The 14431-nt window shown below is 29.0% G+C and overlaps 1 protein-coding gene across 1 annotated transcript in view; it reads right to left on the minus strand.

Moving 5' to 3' along the window:
• Positions 1–429: 429 nt before the first annotated feature.
• Positions 430–14431, minus strand: part of LOC129961019 (uncharacterized) — a 47395-nt gene continuing 33393 nt past the window's right edge. The window contains exons 16-21 of the mRNA XM_056074813.1: positions 13381–13457; positions 13228–13296; positions 6698–6798; positions 2152–4452; positions 1923–2051; positions 430–609 (exon numbers count right to left, since the gene is read on the minus strand). Coding sequence (XP_055930788.1) covers positions 1939–2051; positions 2152–4452; positions 6698–6798; positions 13228–13296; positions 13381–13457 — 2661 coding nt within the window. The 3' untranslated portion in view covers positions 430–609; positions 1923–1938. The remainder of the gene's footprint in view (positions 610–1922; positions 2052–2151; positions 4453–6697; positions 6799–13227; positions 13297–13380; positions 13458–14431) is intronic.

The following is a 14431-nucleotide window of genomic DNA, read 5'->3' on the forward strand; positions in this document are numbered from 1 at the left end:
TATAAATTTGTTTTCGAATCCATTGTTTACTAAATTACTAACAACATTTAAGTTCATTACTATTCCAATATTTCATAAAGATATATCAAAATACAGCAAGAAATTTACTATGTACAAGTAAAACTTATAAAATTAAGTAAAATATAATACAAAATTACTTTAATGCATATTATATATAGTAATAAGCATCAACTATACTATGCATTATATATGAAAAATTACAAATGTACATTTATATACCATAGCACAAAGCTGACAAAACTACATCAAAAAAGCAATAGTGTTACAAATGCAAAGTTAATTAATAAAGAGGCAAATATGCTTCCATAAATAAAAATGTTTAAATACCAGAATACTTATTATATTTTCTGAAAACCTTGAAATATCCTTATTTCAAGACGACAAAAATATGCAATGGCGATTGTCAAATATTTTTAATTATTAATTATTCTCAGAGAACTGATATCTTACAAAAATTTGTCCTCTGGTATTTTAATTTTAAATAAACATAAGCTCTTTAATACATCCTTCGAAAAGAATGACTAAATAATCATTAAACTAATGTATAGCAGTAATTTCCTTGATTATTTTCTATGTCAGATTTTCATCCTATAAAAAAAAGAATCAATATTAAAACTGAAAGAATTTTGACTGCCAAAATACAAAACGGGTATCTTTAACAATGAGAAAAGAAATTTATTTAACATTTTAAATTAGAAGCTTTACATCTCAAGATTTTCAAATATCTTCGATTTTATTGTCACTTTATCTAGCTTTGTTAACTTTTATGTAAAAGCACTGGGCTTACCAATTGTTATGAACAATTATAACATTCAGTTTTGAAACAAAGTACCAAACTCCAAAATTATACAAGAATTATGAACTAAAATTTTTATACATTACATCTTTTAAATGAAGTTTCAAAAAGAAGCAAAAGATAAATTCAAAATATTTTAAACAATCTTGCCACCACCAATTATGTTCTACAATTAAGTTTAAAAATTTCATTTAAATTTAGCAGTTCCAAAATTATTTTCAATTCTAGCTATGGGAGTTCAGATTTCTTCTTATGTACTGTATTAATGGCATCAAATTTTTAAAAAATTACAAATATTTGAGTAAATCCTTTTTACTTGGATAGCTTTATAATTTCATGTGAAATACAATTTAAAATTTGTACACTTATCTAAGGAAACGCTATTACAAGAACAGAAGAAAATAAAAACAATTAATTCACATTACTATTTTAACAAGATAACAAGATTTATAAAACTCCAATCTGGAAACTATTTTTTTAGCAATGAAAACTTTTTAAAAAAGTATGAGAACAAATAACACTGTAGCACATCTATTTATTTATACATAAAATTCTCACAGATCTAGTTAAAACAAATATAGTTTTCTTAAATGCGCAAATGAAGCATAAATAAGTCCTTATTTCAAACTTATGAAAAAAATGTTTAATTTTCAAAGGAACGCCTTTTCCTTAACCTATGAAGAAAATGCAAAAGAGCATAAAGTGAACAGGTTTACAAAGCGAAAAAAGTTATTCATATCAGAATTTAGGTAATCGAAATTATGGTTCAATTATATACTTTAAAAATAGCTAGTGCAAGGTGGGAATTTCCAAATGTACATCCTTTTCAGAAAAAATTCCATTAGCTTCTTGCTTCAACAGCAAAATCTTCAGGAAATGCAGATAGAAAATTTAATTTGTTCGTTTCACTGTCGATACGATTAAAAAAAAACACCTAGAAATGAAACGTTTCAAAACCATGCCTAAGCATTTCCTGAGTAACTAATCAAAATATTTGGAAATGCACTCATGCAGCAATAATTACAATAAGAAATAAGAGAGAAATTTTATCACAAAAAAGGATGAAATAACGAATGAGAAAAATTATAAACTAGAGCACATCTACCTGCAACCATGGAAGTTCAACAGCTGTCTTCACAATTAGAATTTTTATTAGTACTTGGCACAGTGCGACCATTGGAAGATATAGTGACATTACTATGTGTTTCCAAAGTCTGAGCCCCTTCTTCATCTCCTATACAAAGTTGAAAATTAATTTAAAGAGGAAAACACAAAATCATTAACAAACAAAAATCAATGCTTTATCCACAGATATTCCAGCTCAAATATCTTACCATTAATTTCCATTGAAATTTCGGAATGTAATTGAGTAGTATCTTTGGTGGATCCATCTTGCGAACTTTTGGAAGATACAGATACTGAACTCTCCCCACTAATGCTTGGAAGACGCTTTTTGCTAAGCATTGAAATACCCATCATGGGTTTCAAAGGGGTTCGAGCAACATCAGAAGGAGAAAGTCTATTTTCTGCACTTTTATCAGTCACAAGAGGAAGACTTACAGTAATCTGAGGCTTAATTCTAGCTTCCACATAATAAACAGAATTTGTTAGTGGTGAAACATTGTTAGAAGCAATACTATTCAGACTGCTACAACTGCTACTTTTGGAGGTAGCATTTTCCTCATCTCGAGATTCCATGTTAGATTCAGTGCCACCTGATACTTCTTTTGCTGCAGAACTTTCATTTCTATTTAGATCATGGGTAGGTTTATTAGCAATGATAGAAATTTGATCAGAAAGAAGAGTGTCAGTTTGTACACCAGAGGACACAGTAATAACTTTCTTCTCAGTTTTAGGGGATCTGAAAAGTGCTCTAGCTAAGATTGGTGAACCAAAAAATTTTCTGTCATTTTGACTTGATGTTTCTTTTTGCTCGGCTTTTTTCATCTCTTTTGCTTGCTTTTTGCTTTTAAAGATATTTTTCTTATCAAGCTTAGGAGAAGTTAATTTCTTCATAAACTTAGGAGAACTGAAAAACTTAAAGGACGTTTTAGGAGAATCATGGTCCGATTCTGGCGAAAGGTTTCGATTTTGCTGACTAGTTTGATGAGAAGAATCTACATGATACATATTGTGTTTCTGTTCCCAACATTTATTATCATATGATGATACTATAAATTCAGTATGCTCAGAACTTGTTTGGTCGATGCAGCTGAATCCAATATTTTCTATTCCTTCAGACGATGTGAATACATTACTGAAATGTGAACCAGAACTAGAGTTAGTTTTTTGAATAGAATTATATCTATCGCTAGATAAAGAATAGCTACTTTCAGTAGTAAATGAGCTCTCAGAATCTCTGAACATAAAATCTGAACCAGTTGCATTTTTAGCACTTGCAGAAATTTGTAGTCTATGCTTCCTCTCTCTAATATTTTCATTTTGTACATCTACTAATGAGCGAGTTGATTCCACTACATTCCCACTGGGAAAAAATCTCATCCTTCTCCCTGAGCTGATATCCAGAAAATTATTTGAATGAGAAGGAGATTTCAAATACTGTTGGGAAACTTTTTTACCTTCAAATACCTTGTTATACTCTTTATCAAGTAAACTTACATACCTCTCAGGTCTCGCAGCAGCAGACTGCTGATACGAAAAATGAGGATCTAAGGACAAGGAAGTTGTTATATTTGATAATTCAGTATCACAATCTGTAACATTTTTCGACATATGACTTTCAGAAGCACTTCTTTTATATTTGTAATTTTGTTCAGCTTGCATTTTAACTTTGCCATTGGTAGATGATATGAAATTTATTTTATTTCCTCTATCTTTAGTACTGGCAGATCCTGATTTAGCTAAATGATCGAAAGAATCGGATATTTTGGCTACGTATCCAGGTGCAGGTACACCTTTACTGAGAATTGATTTTTTATTTAAATTTGTTGTAACAGAAGAATTCTTTTGGCTTAAATTGCTGTAAGAAACTGCCATTCTGGCAACCAGTCCAGGAGTGATTTCTTTGGCAACTGGTCTTTGCTGCCTACCAAGTGAAGAAGTAGATATATCATACTCTTCTTCTACAGAATTCCAAGTATTTGTATTACAACCAATATTTGAATTGCTTGCTTGGCAATGCATAGCAGGTAAATGTTGGCTATTTAAGGTTTCTTCATAATTCATTTTTCTAAAAGAATTGCTATGGTTCCTTAAATGGGAATAAGTTTCAGTGCAACTAAAAGATCTATTGTAGGAAACTCTTGCATTCTGATAATCTAAGTATTTGCTGCCTGATTTAGAGTAAGATTCCATTTGAGGTGAATAGCACAGATTTCCCCTAACATTTGCAAATCCTTTTTCCATACTACCCTCTGTTCCCTTCTGCAACTCATAAGAGTATGGTTCTGGTTTATTCATATATCGTTTTTTGATTTTTGGAAATCCAACTGAGTTTGTAACTACCTTACTGTTAGTAAAACTTAAAGTCTTATTTTTTCTTCTCAATCCGGAAACATTCTCAGAAGAATATTCAGATGATGATGAACCAACAGGAGATCTATCATTATTCATAGTTCGTCTACTAAATGTTGGGCTTCCATTTTCACTATCTTCAGTTTCACTGTAAAAATTATCTATAAATAAAATTATAAAGATTTTAGAAATAGCCCTGATAACAAAAGCACTATGCACATTACAGCTACATATATTTTATAAAATTTTCAAAAATATTTCTTTTTTATTAAATCTTAAAATTTTAAAAGAACTCATGACTTAATGTAGCAATTAAGGCCAGAAAAGGGCCCAATAGATTTATTAAAAATAAATATATCATTATTTTTTTTTCTGAAAAAAAAATGCAAAACACATTTTTACTAAGAATTGTTCGTAAACTAATTAGTTAAAAATTTATTGGGTAAAATCAATCAGAATACTAGAAAGTTTTATTGAATGAAAATCTGAAGAAAATCTTAAAATCCTTAAAATAAGCAAATTATTTATTTTGAGAGTTAATATAAGAAAAAAAAAATGGTAATATTTATTATTATTCTGAACACATAGTTTGAAATAAAGCATACAATTTTCTAATACACTTATCAAAAGAAGTATCTGGGGTTTGCCAATAATATGAATAACAAAATATATTTCACTATAGAGTATTGAGCCTAATTTACTGCATTTTAATTATTTTAATTGTACAGCATACTTTATTTTAATTGTATCAGCATACTTTAAATGTCTATAGAATTTAATATAAATATTCGAAGATTCAAATTTAAATTTGCGGAAAATCGCTCATCATTTTGCTTATCTTGGATAGCACTTGAAAATCAGCTTGCTGCACTGCCTAGATCTTTCTGAATCTTTAATGTATCCAACTAGAACTGTATAAGTTGCCTTATATATCTGGCTTTAAAATTATGAAAGGAGAAGAATGCTATGCTATATATATGTATAGTTAAAATTATTTGGTATAAATATTAATATTTAATCTAACATTCTAATTATCTACTTCAAATTTAAATATAATGTAGGCTAGTAAATTGTCAAATATTCTATTGCTTTGTTTAATTTGGTTGAAAACTCTGCTTTCTATATGCAAAAAACAAGGGACAATTTGCGATTATAATTATTTTTTATCTCCTTGAATAGATTTGTTTTTTTTATGAAAATGTATTTAAGTACATGCTCATGGCAAACAAAACCATCAACGAGAGTTTCTAAACACTGCCAGCATTTTATGAAATAGGCCCAAATTCCTTTCATCAATTTCAGGTGGTTCCCTAAAATACACTTGTCAAGGAATCATACTTGAATCTTCATAACACTACACAATGTGAGTTCGATATAGTCGAAGGTCCTTGAACTTCGACTATAGTCTTCATATAGTCGAAGTTCAAGGACAGTTTACCCACTTTTTGGAGAAATTCGTTGGGGGGGGGGGGTATTTTCTAAAAATGCCTGGATCATGCATGTGTACATTTAATACTTTCAGAGTCTCCTTCCCATTGTATCATACTAAAATTTAAAAATGACTTTTCACTATAAAAATATATTATGATTTTATTTATGTTCTGTTTTACTCTTTCCATATTTTAAAAATTCAGCATCTTCATAACACAGAACGCCAAGTTACATCTTTAAAAGCATTAAAATCTATAATAGAAATTATGAAAATTGCTTTGAAATTTTAATCTTCGATATGAGTTCTTATAGAATAAATTTATAAATTGATTTTTTTTTTAAATAACAAAGAACCCTTCTCCACAAATAAAGGTCTGGACTCCCTACAGGCTACATTACTTTGCTTTACTGACTAGGTATTGTATTATGATTAGTTAGAAGTCAATGTTTTATCTATTTAAATGTTTATCTATTAATATGTTAATTTAATTTTATCTATTGCTTTTTTTACATTTCTGAATTCAATACTTTTAAATTTTAATGTAAAAATAAGAATTTTCATTTTAAAAATTCTCTATATGAAACTGGCTCTCTTAATATTTTACTTGTAATATTTTTAATAATTTTCGCTTTGGCAAAAGATATTAAATAAGATCATTAAAGCTCTATATTTTACTAAAGAATTATTAACATTACTGTGTCAATTACATTCAATTATTCGGTTACCTTTCAGAATCTAAAAACTGTTAAAAAAAATTAGTTCTTGGAGTAAAAAAACCTTTTTGTGTATTTTAACAATTACTAAATAAGCTGTTGAAAGCCCAGAAAAGCAACCGGTTTATCTACTAGCCAGAAAGTATAGAAAATAAAAGAGTTTGAAATATAAAAATTGTTAATAATTCATCAATGAACTTGTAAATATAATGGCAGGATTTCTTTAGTAGTATAAAGGAAAGAAAAATATTAAGTACTTACTAGCTACACCTAAAATTATCCCTGGCTTGGCAAAACTACTTGTTGTAATGTCAGCAGATGCATCATATGCTATTGCTGCAAGACCCATCTTGTTCATCCAGCTGTAATTACCAGTAAGCATTTTATTCACTCTTCAAAAAATACTAACCTTCTCAATAAAAACAATAAAAACACAATTTCACTTTTAAGTTTTCTGTTTCTAATTAATCTGAACATGCTAGAGTAAACTATTGCTAGAAATAAAAATGCATCAATTTTTCTTTCAATACAACAAAAAAAATTAAGTAAAAAATTTCAGAATCAAAATTTTTTGAACTAATTTATTGTGTAAGGAGAAATGCATATTTTGAAATACTACTGACCATCTCCTGAAAAATATGATATGGAGGAAAAGCATATTTGAATGAAAAACAATATTTTATGGTTTTGTTAATAAGATTTTTTTTTAATAATTTTTCCCAAGAGATGATGTTGGTGTTTATCAGATTATGATATAAAGAAAAGGAGATACATAGTACTTTCTAATACCTCCGAATACTAAACAGTCATTCTATCATCTTCTAAATAGGAGGCAAAACTGCAGTATTAGATCATATTTTGAAGGGGAAGATACACAGTACACATAAGAACCCTGTTTAGCAGATGCCTATTAGAAGTATGATATTTAGAGAGAAAGTTTTCTTTCAGTAGAAAATTGTTTAAAACTCTTCCCCCTTTCCTTCTAATTGGATTTTCAAATTACTATTTAGATTGTATATCTTGTTTCATAGTGAAAGAAAATATACAAACATCCTCAGATGATTGTCTTTTTTTTTTTTTTTTTTTTTTTTTCAAAACTAAAATTGTGACAAAGAATATATAAGTTACTGAAAAATCAGAAATAACAGATATTCTGATAACATAGTATTTTTATTATTTTTGAATGACAACAAACATATATTCTTTCAAATTTATTATTATTTTCGATTCGAAAATAAAATATATAAATTATCTTTCCTTGTAAAGAATGTAACATGAGGTGAAATAAACAATTAATGTTATTTCAAACTAATCACAAATAAACTATAACAAAAAAAATCCTTTTTTCAGCAATCAGATCTCTAAAACATATAATAGTTGGTTACTGACTAAAATAATTTAAACACTAGATTTATGAGGGGATAAGAGGTACTGTAATATAAATTTGTTGAGAATCAGTGAATGAGCAAACTAAAGCATAATTAAATTTTAAAATAAAGCAATGATCAAAAACTAGATAAATAATTAAATTTATAAAACTCGTTAGTCAAAAATAATTGAAAACATTTTTTCAGGCCTGATCTATTAACAGTATAATTCATAGTTAGTGAATGCAAGAAGTAAGAACAATATAATATTATTGGACTTTTAACTGAAATTCATAAGTGTAAATCATTTGCTTCCAATCCTTACTGGCATTGAAGCATTCTTGATTTTATATATTCAGTACAAATAGATATATCTTCTATGAAACTTATTACTACAGTTGCCTTTTTCTACAGTAATGCTAAGTATGCCTACAAATCTCAAAGATAGCCTATTGATTAAACTGATCCCAATTTGTTTCCAGTTAACAAATCAAACCCCAAAAATAATTGCTTAATTGCAACTTAAAACAAATGATGGACGCTTATTATGTTGCTAAACCCTTCTTTCAAACTAATTATAGTCTTTTAAATGACAGAATTTATACTCGTGTGATTGTCTCTGGAATTTGGTTAATGTCAACAATTTATTTACCAAATTAAAAACTATAGTACTTCTAAAAAATTTCATTGGAACTATATTAATAAAGTCGGCATTTTAAAACTTTATTAAATCTGCTAATTATCTGTCAGATGTAACAGTGAACTTCTGTGATATTATTACTGAGAAAATAAAATTTGCTACAGAAGATTTTATAAATGCCCATTTGAAGGATACTTTACAAGTTACTTGAATTCGAAGTTTTTCATCTCGGGACATAATTGGGCCGAGAAATAACATGGCATTAAAAATATTTAGTAAGTAGCTGTGCTTTAACAGAATTGTGTTATTTTAATTGTGAAGGTAATTAATTCAGAGAGAAAAAAGGCCCAAAGATGCATGGAATAATTTTACGTAACAGAATTGTCGGCAAAATTCGGCTCAAAGTCAAAATGGTGTGATCAAAGCTGCTCCTGAAATTTTAATCAAAGACGACGACGAGGTCTCCTGGAGTTTTTCGGGAGCTTGGAGTCATTATAATCAATTTCTTTAATCATCTCTGTCCAGTTTTTCGAAGAATCATGTTGATAATTTTTTTACGAAATTTGTTAATCGTATCAAATTTAAAGTCTTTGCGTATGCCACTGTTTTGAACAAACCATGGAATGTTACAGAATTGCCGCACCGTCACATTTTGCAATCTTTCAAGTGCAGTGATATGGGCTTCTGCAGTCATCACCCAGATTGGGCATGTATAAGAGATAAGAGGCGCAGCAGGAATTTGTAGATCTGAAGACAGTTTTTTGAACAATTTGCATTTACAATTGAGAACTGGATAAAGTTTTGCTTTTACACCTTCATGGTTATTCTTAATTTTTTAAATGTTAGATGTTTATCCACAGTTACACCAAGGTAGAGGTTTCATTATTCTAAGGAATATTTTTCAGAAAATTTTAAAGGAGGGTGGAGAAGGTTTCTTTTTCAGGAGAAGTACATTACTTAACGTTTACTAATGTTGATCTGGATCTTCAAATGGATAAATAATTTTTCAATAAGATTAAGATTTTTACAAAACTTCTCTGATATGAACTCGGGATCTTTGGCTTATCAGAAAATAGACTAATCCTCATATTTTGCATTCTCAGGATGCCAGTTATGTAGATATTAAAGCAAGTGCAACCGAGCTTGGATCCCTGAACTATTCAAGAATGGATGTTTCTAAGTTTAGAGAACGAGTTCATTACATTTATCATGAACTATCTGTTCGAAAGATATAAAGAGAGCAGTTTTATCAACCATCAGGGATTTTCATGTGTATAATTTTGTATTTGAGGCCATTTACCCGAACTCCGTCGGATACTTTAGCGATATCCAAGAATAATGCAGCAGTATCTTGGTTGCAAAAGCCTCCTCGGATGCCCTCTGTCATTTTGAAAAGCTATCCGATGGTCAATCAATGTTTTCTAAAGCCAACTGATATTTTGTCTTCAATGTTTCATAGAGTCTGTTGAAGATAATTTGCTCTGTGATCTTGCTGAGGCTAGAGAGACGACTGAAATCTCCGACTAGGTATGATTCTTAGGCTTGTAAACAGGGACTATTAATGCAGTTTCCCATGAATTGGAGAAGTGTTTAAAGAGGAGTATTCACTAGGCAATGTCAGTAAATCAAAACATCTGCTTTTGAGGAAACTTTTTAATGAGGTTATTATTAATGCCGTCGCTGCCTGGGCTTTTACGATTTTTGAAGGTTTTGATGCAAGCCATGAAGGTTAGATGCAAAGCATGAGAAGATTTTAAGCTGGTATTTTTTAAAAATCGTTCCCATTTATGCTGAATCATGAACTTTATAGAAAGGTGTCCCACTAGGTTGTTTTGATATTGTTGCAACAGGTCTTGGTTATTGCATGCATTTTTTTTCAGAGTTGAGTAAGCTATGAAAATTTTGTTAATGATGAGGAGAGGGGAGGAATATAGAATTTTGTGAGCTGATTTTTTGATTAATCTTCAAATAGAGTCATTGCCTGGGCATAGTTAGCGGATAAGTTTGAATAAACGATTTTGTTTCTCAGAAGATAGTTTTGTGGCCTACTGAAGTGGTTTTTGTCAAGAATCCCTCATAGTCTGCCAACACTGCAATGTGTTTCTTAAGGAAATTTGTTCTTAGTGAATAATGGGATGTGCTTGGGATTGTTCTTGATCGATCTGAGAGTTCTTTAGGGCTGTTATAATTTTCTTGGTAAATATAATGATCAATCAATTATGTAACCCAACAATGAATGTTATGACAGTTATTAGGATGCAAGAAGTAAAACAGAGATTCCAGTAGGGATTTTATTTATTTTTTTATATTTTTTTGTTAATTCAACCCAGCTGAGGGAACATTGTTACTTATCGAAATATTGGTTGGTAAGATGACTTTAATTGGGAGGTGATCGCTGGAGAGTTCACTCAGCGCTTCTAAAGAGTAAGGGTAGTTAAGAGGTTTTAGCAATAGCAACACTACTTGTTTTTATTTGCACCAACCAAAATTTGTTATGGTTTAGTTTTAGAACAAATTAATATAAAAACAAAAGAAAAAACCAATACACTCAATGGATTCCGAAGAAAAAAAGGAAATCATTCAATCTTTTGTATAAAACAACGTTTCCTTTAGCTTCTCTGCCATCCATTTCTATAAGCATACAACACCCACAGTCATGACAAGTGACTCCCTATCTGTCCAACACAGTAGCAAAAAGACAGAGAAATATCAAGTAGATATTCCAGCCACAAGTAATCACTAGGTTCTCCATAATGATTTTAAGGACTTTATAATCCAATTATTTAAAGTTTACAAAACAGTCAGTTCCATCACAGATATACCAAGATCCATAAAATTACAAAAAAAAAAATCAAGGAATCGACAATTGGAAAATTTTTCAGATTGGCGGAAGTAAGCTAACTCTAAAATAATCACAACTGATGGTGAAGCATAATTTATTTTGGGCAGCCTTAGGCGATTAAAAAGGTACCCATCCATCTAAGATCTATCTAACATTTTTCCAGAATAAAAATGTGCATTTAGTCAAAAACAGACTGATCATGGATAATAAATTAATAATTAGCCCTGTGCTGCGTTTTTTTTTTTCTTTAGTTAAATTTTGGTTTGATAAAATTAAATTAAAACGAATCAGATCATGAAACTCATAAGTCATTCCTTCCTATTTTATTTTTTGATATTATTTTCCTGGAGGAGAGGTTGTTATTCTTTTCTTAAGAGGATTTTGGTTGCCGCATTCCAAAACGGCGAAGGAATAAAACCACCAAGAAAGAGTAAGAAAATGGCGAACACAACAGAATTTCCTTTTCATTCAAAATCTTCCAGAATCGCTTGCAGTGTCCTCCAGCAAAAACAGAGGAATATCCTATTGGTTTCAGTTATTACAAATAATTTAATCAATTAATAATTATACTGAAATATGAATTCAAACAAAATGCTGTGGTTTAGGGTGACAGAAGGCTTCTTTAGAGAGCTATAAAATTTCAAAGCAATTAAATGTTGCTTTCCAGCAAAATAAAGATTATTATTTTTCTCTCATACTTAGTGATAGAAAATAATAAAATGTGTGGTTAGAAAAAATATATTTATGTTAGAAAATTCTTATTCAACAATCGCTTTTATATACAAATGAATATATTTGAAACTACCATGAGAAATTTTGCAGTTATCAACAAGCTTTTTTGACGGTTTTTGCAAATATTGTGATCGTTAAAATGTTTTGCAAAGACAACTTTTAAGAGATTTCAGTACCAAAAATTTGTTTTATTTTGCAAAGATTAGATGTAAACTGAGCAGAAATTTGGATTTTTAAAATAGTTTTTGTGAAAGTTTAAATTTTTAATTTTCTTCAAGAATGAAATTTTTATTGAAATGCTTGTTTCAATAAATTCTCAATATTTTCTCATTAAAAAAAAAAATCCTTATGATGAATGTAGTAAAACTACGTATCTGATTTAGAATCAAAATAAGTTTTGAAAAAAAAAATTCTAAAAAATATAGGTATATTTTTTAAAAATATCAAATGTTTTGACATTTTTTTTTTAAATTTCTATTCAAAATTTTTAATGAATCGATACATATTCTAATAAGTTGCTAATTAAAAGTTTACAGAAAAAACAATTCAAGTAATTTAAATTCAATAAATATCAAAATTAGTACTTTGCTTTCTCCAAAATAATGTCTACAACAAAGAGAAAGCCAGGTTTAAAAATTTCTGCAGAGACAGTATAATACTAATTTATATTAAAAAAATAATTTTTTCAGCAAAAATTTAAAGATATTAATGTTACTCACATTTATTTTAATCTAGGCAAATGAAATGAAAGTCAGATACATATTAAAAGTTTTCCAGAAATGCATTTCTGTCAACAATAACCCCCTCCCCCCCCCCCCAAAAAAAAAACATTGAAATTCCATGATTTATTCCCACTGACACGGTTTAAAGGGTACAGCTAAAATCATTTTTAAAGACATCAAAATTTCTGCCATGTTCGAGAAAAGGGAATTCCAAACTCCTTACAAAAATTTTTTTTTTAAATCTATTGCAAAAAATGAATGTTGTACATAACATTTAATTAAATGAGATTTATGAAAAGACTTGATAGAAATCATGCATTTGATTGTTACCTTGCTAGAACATTAAAACACATTCATCATTTAAAAACAAATACTATGGAATGCATTAACCAAAAATGATGTAATTACCTTTTTAAATCAAAAGTAATCGACAAAATTACTATAAATACGTAAAATGATTATTATAGATTAAATAAAAAATTACTCACTTTGCTAAATCTTTTTGAGATTCTGTAGCAAAATAAAATGTCACTTGCTGCTGTGAAACTTTGAAGGCACTGAAGAGAAAATTAAAATTATTATTAAAGGCTAGTTTCAGATTCAAATCTAACATCAAAAAATTTATTTTAAAAGAAACTTACTATTTTTTTGTTTTACACTCTGTTACAGGAGAAACTGTTGATCCAGGCAATGAGATGAGACTTTCTGCTCTTACATCCTATTACCATAAAATAAAATGCATTGAATATTTTTACTAATAAAATTCAACGCAACAAACTGCTTTTTAATTTCTTTAGAGTCACTTAATTTTTTTTTATCTAAGCTATTTAAAAGAAAGGAATAAAAGCAAAAATTTAAATGGCATAAGAATCAAGCTATGCTTATAATAATTTTTATTATTCTCTTCAAATAAACTTCACAATTATGGTATTGAAAAGAAAAACAACCTAAATAACAATCGCATCATCAACATTCATTGTACAAAAAGAAATACAATACAAAAACAACATTAAAATGCAAAGAAAGAAACAGAGATTTATCTTTATAAGAAAATGTACAAAACAATTACAATTTGAAGCTTTTACTTACATGCAATATTAATAAGTGATAAAGTTTAAATTTCATTAACCAAAATAGCATGAACAATATATAAAAATGTTTAAGTTTATTAAGTGATTGAAAAAGATAATGTCCATGTGTTCTTCAAAACTTTAAGACTATAGAAAAAATATGCTTAGCAAATTGAAAAATTAATTCAACAGATTACTATAATGAAGAAGCCTGTTACAACATATTAATTTCTTACAATTAAAAATAACAATTAAGAGCCACCCCTGCTCTGCCATATCACCTGGAGAAATTTAAGACTGATGCAACACAAGAATTACATCTGGTAAAGTGGTAAATGCACCCATTCAAAGCAGCATATGCACATGCTCCTCGTCCAGATATATGATCTATCATCGAACAACTTCATCCTATACTTTATTGAAACTGATTCCACACTACACCAGGAAATATTTTTAAATGAATATTTAGATGAAGATACTATAATGTTCGAATTAATTGGAATAAACAAGTTTTTGTTGTCTGAATTTACTATGTGATTGCCAGTGACGTCCCAAATAAATCCAAGAAAGAGAAGCACAGACCTTCGAAGGGGTTTATTGGATTATGGTGTTGAAGTGAGTA

The sequence above is a fragment of the Argiope bruennichi genome, chromosome X2 (assembly GCF_947563725.1).
Source record: "Argiope bruennichi chromosome X2, qqArgBrue1.1, whole genome shotgun sequence".
NCBI classification, from domain to species: domain Eukaryota; kingdom Metazoa; phylum Arthropoda; class Arachnida; order Araneae; family Araneidae; genus Argiope; species Argiope bruennichi.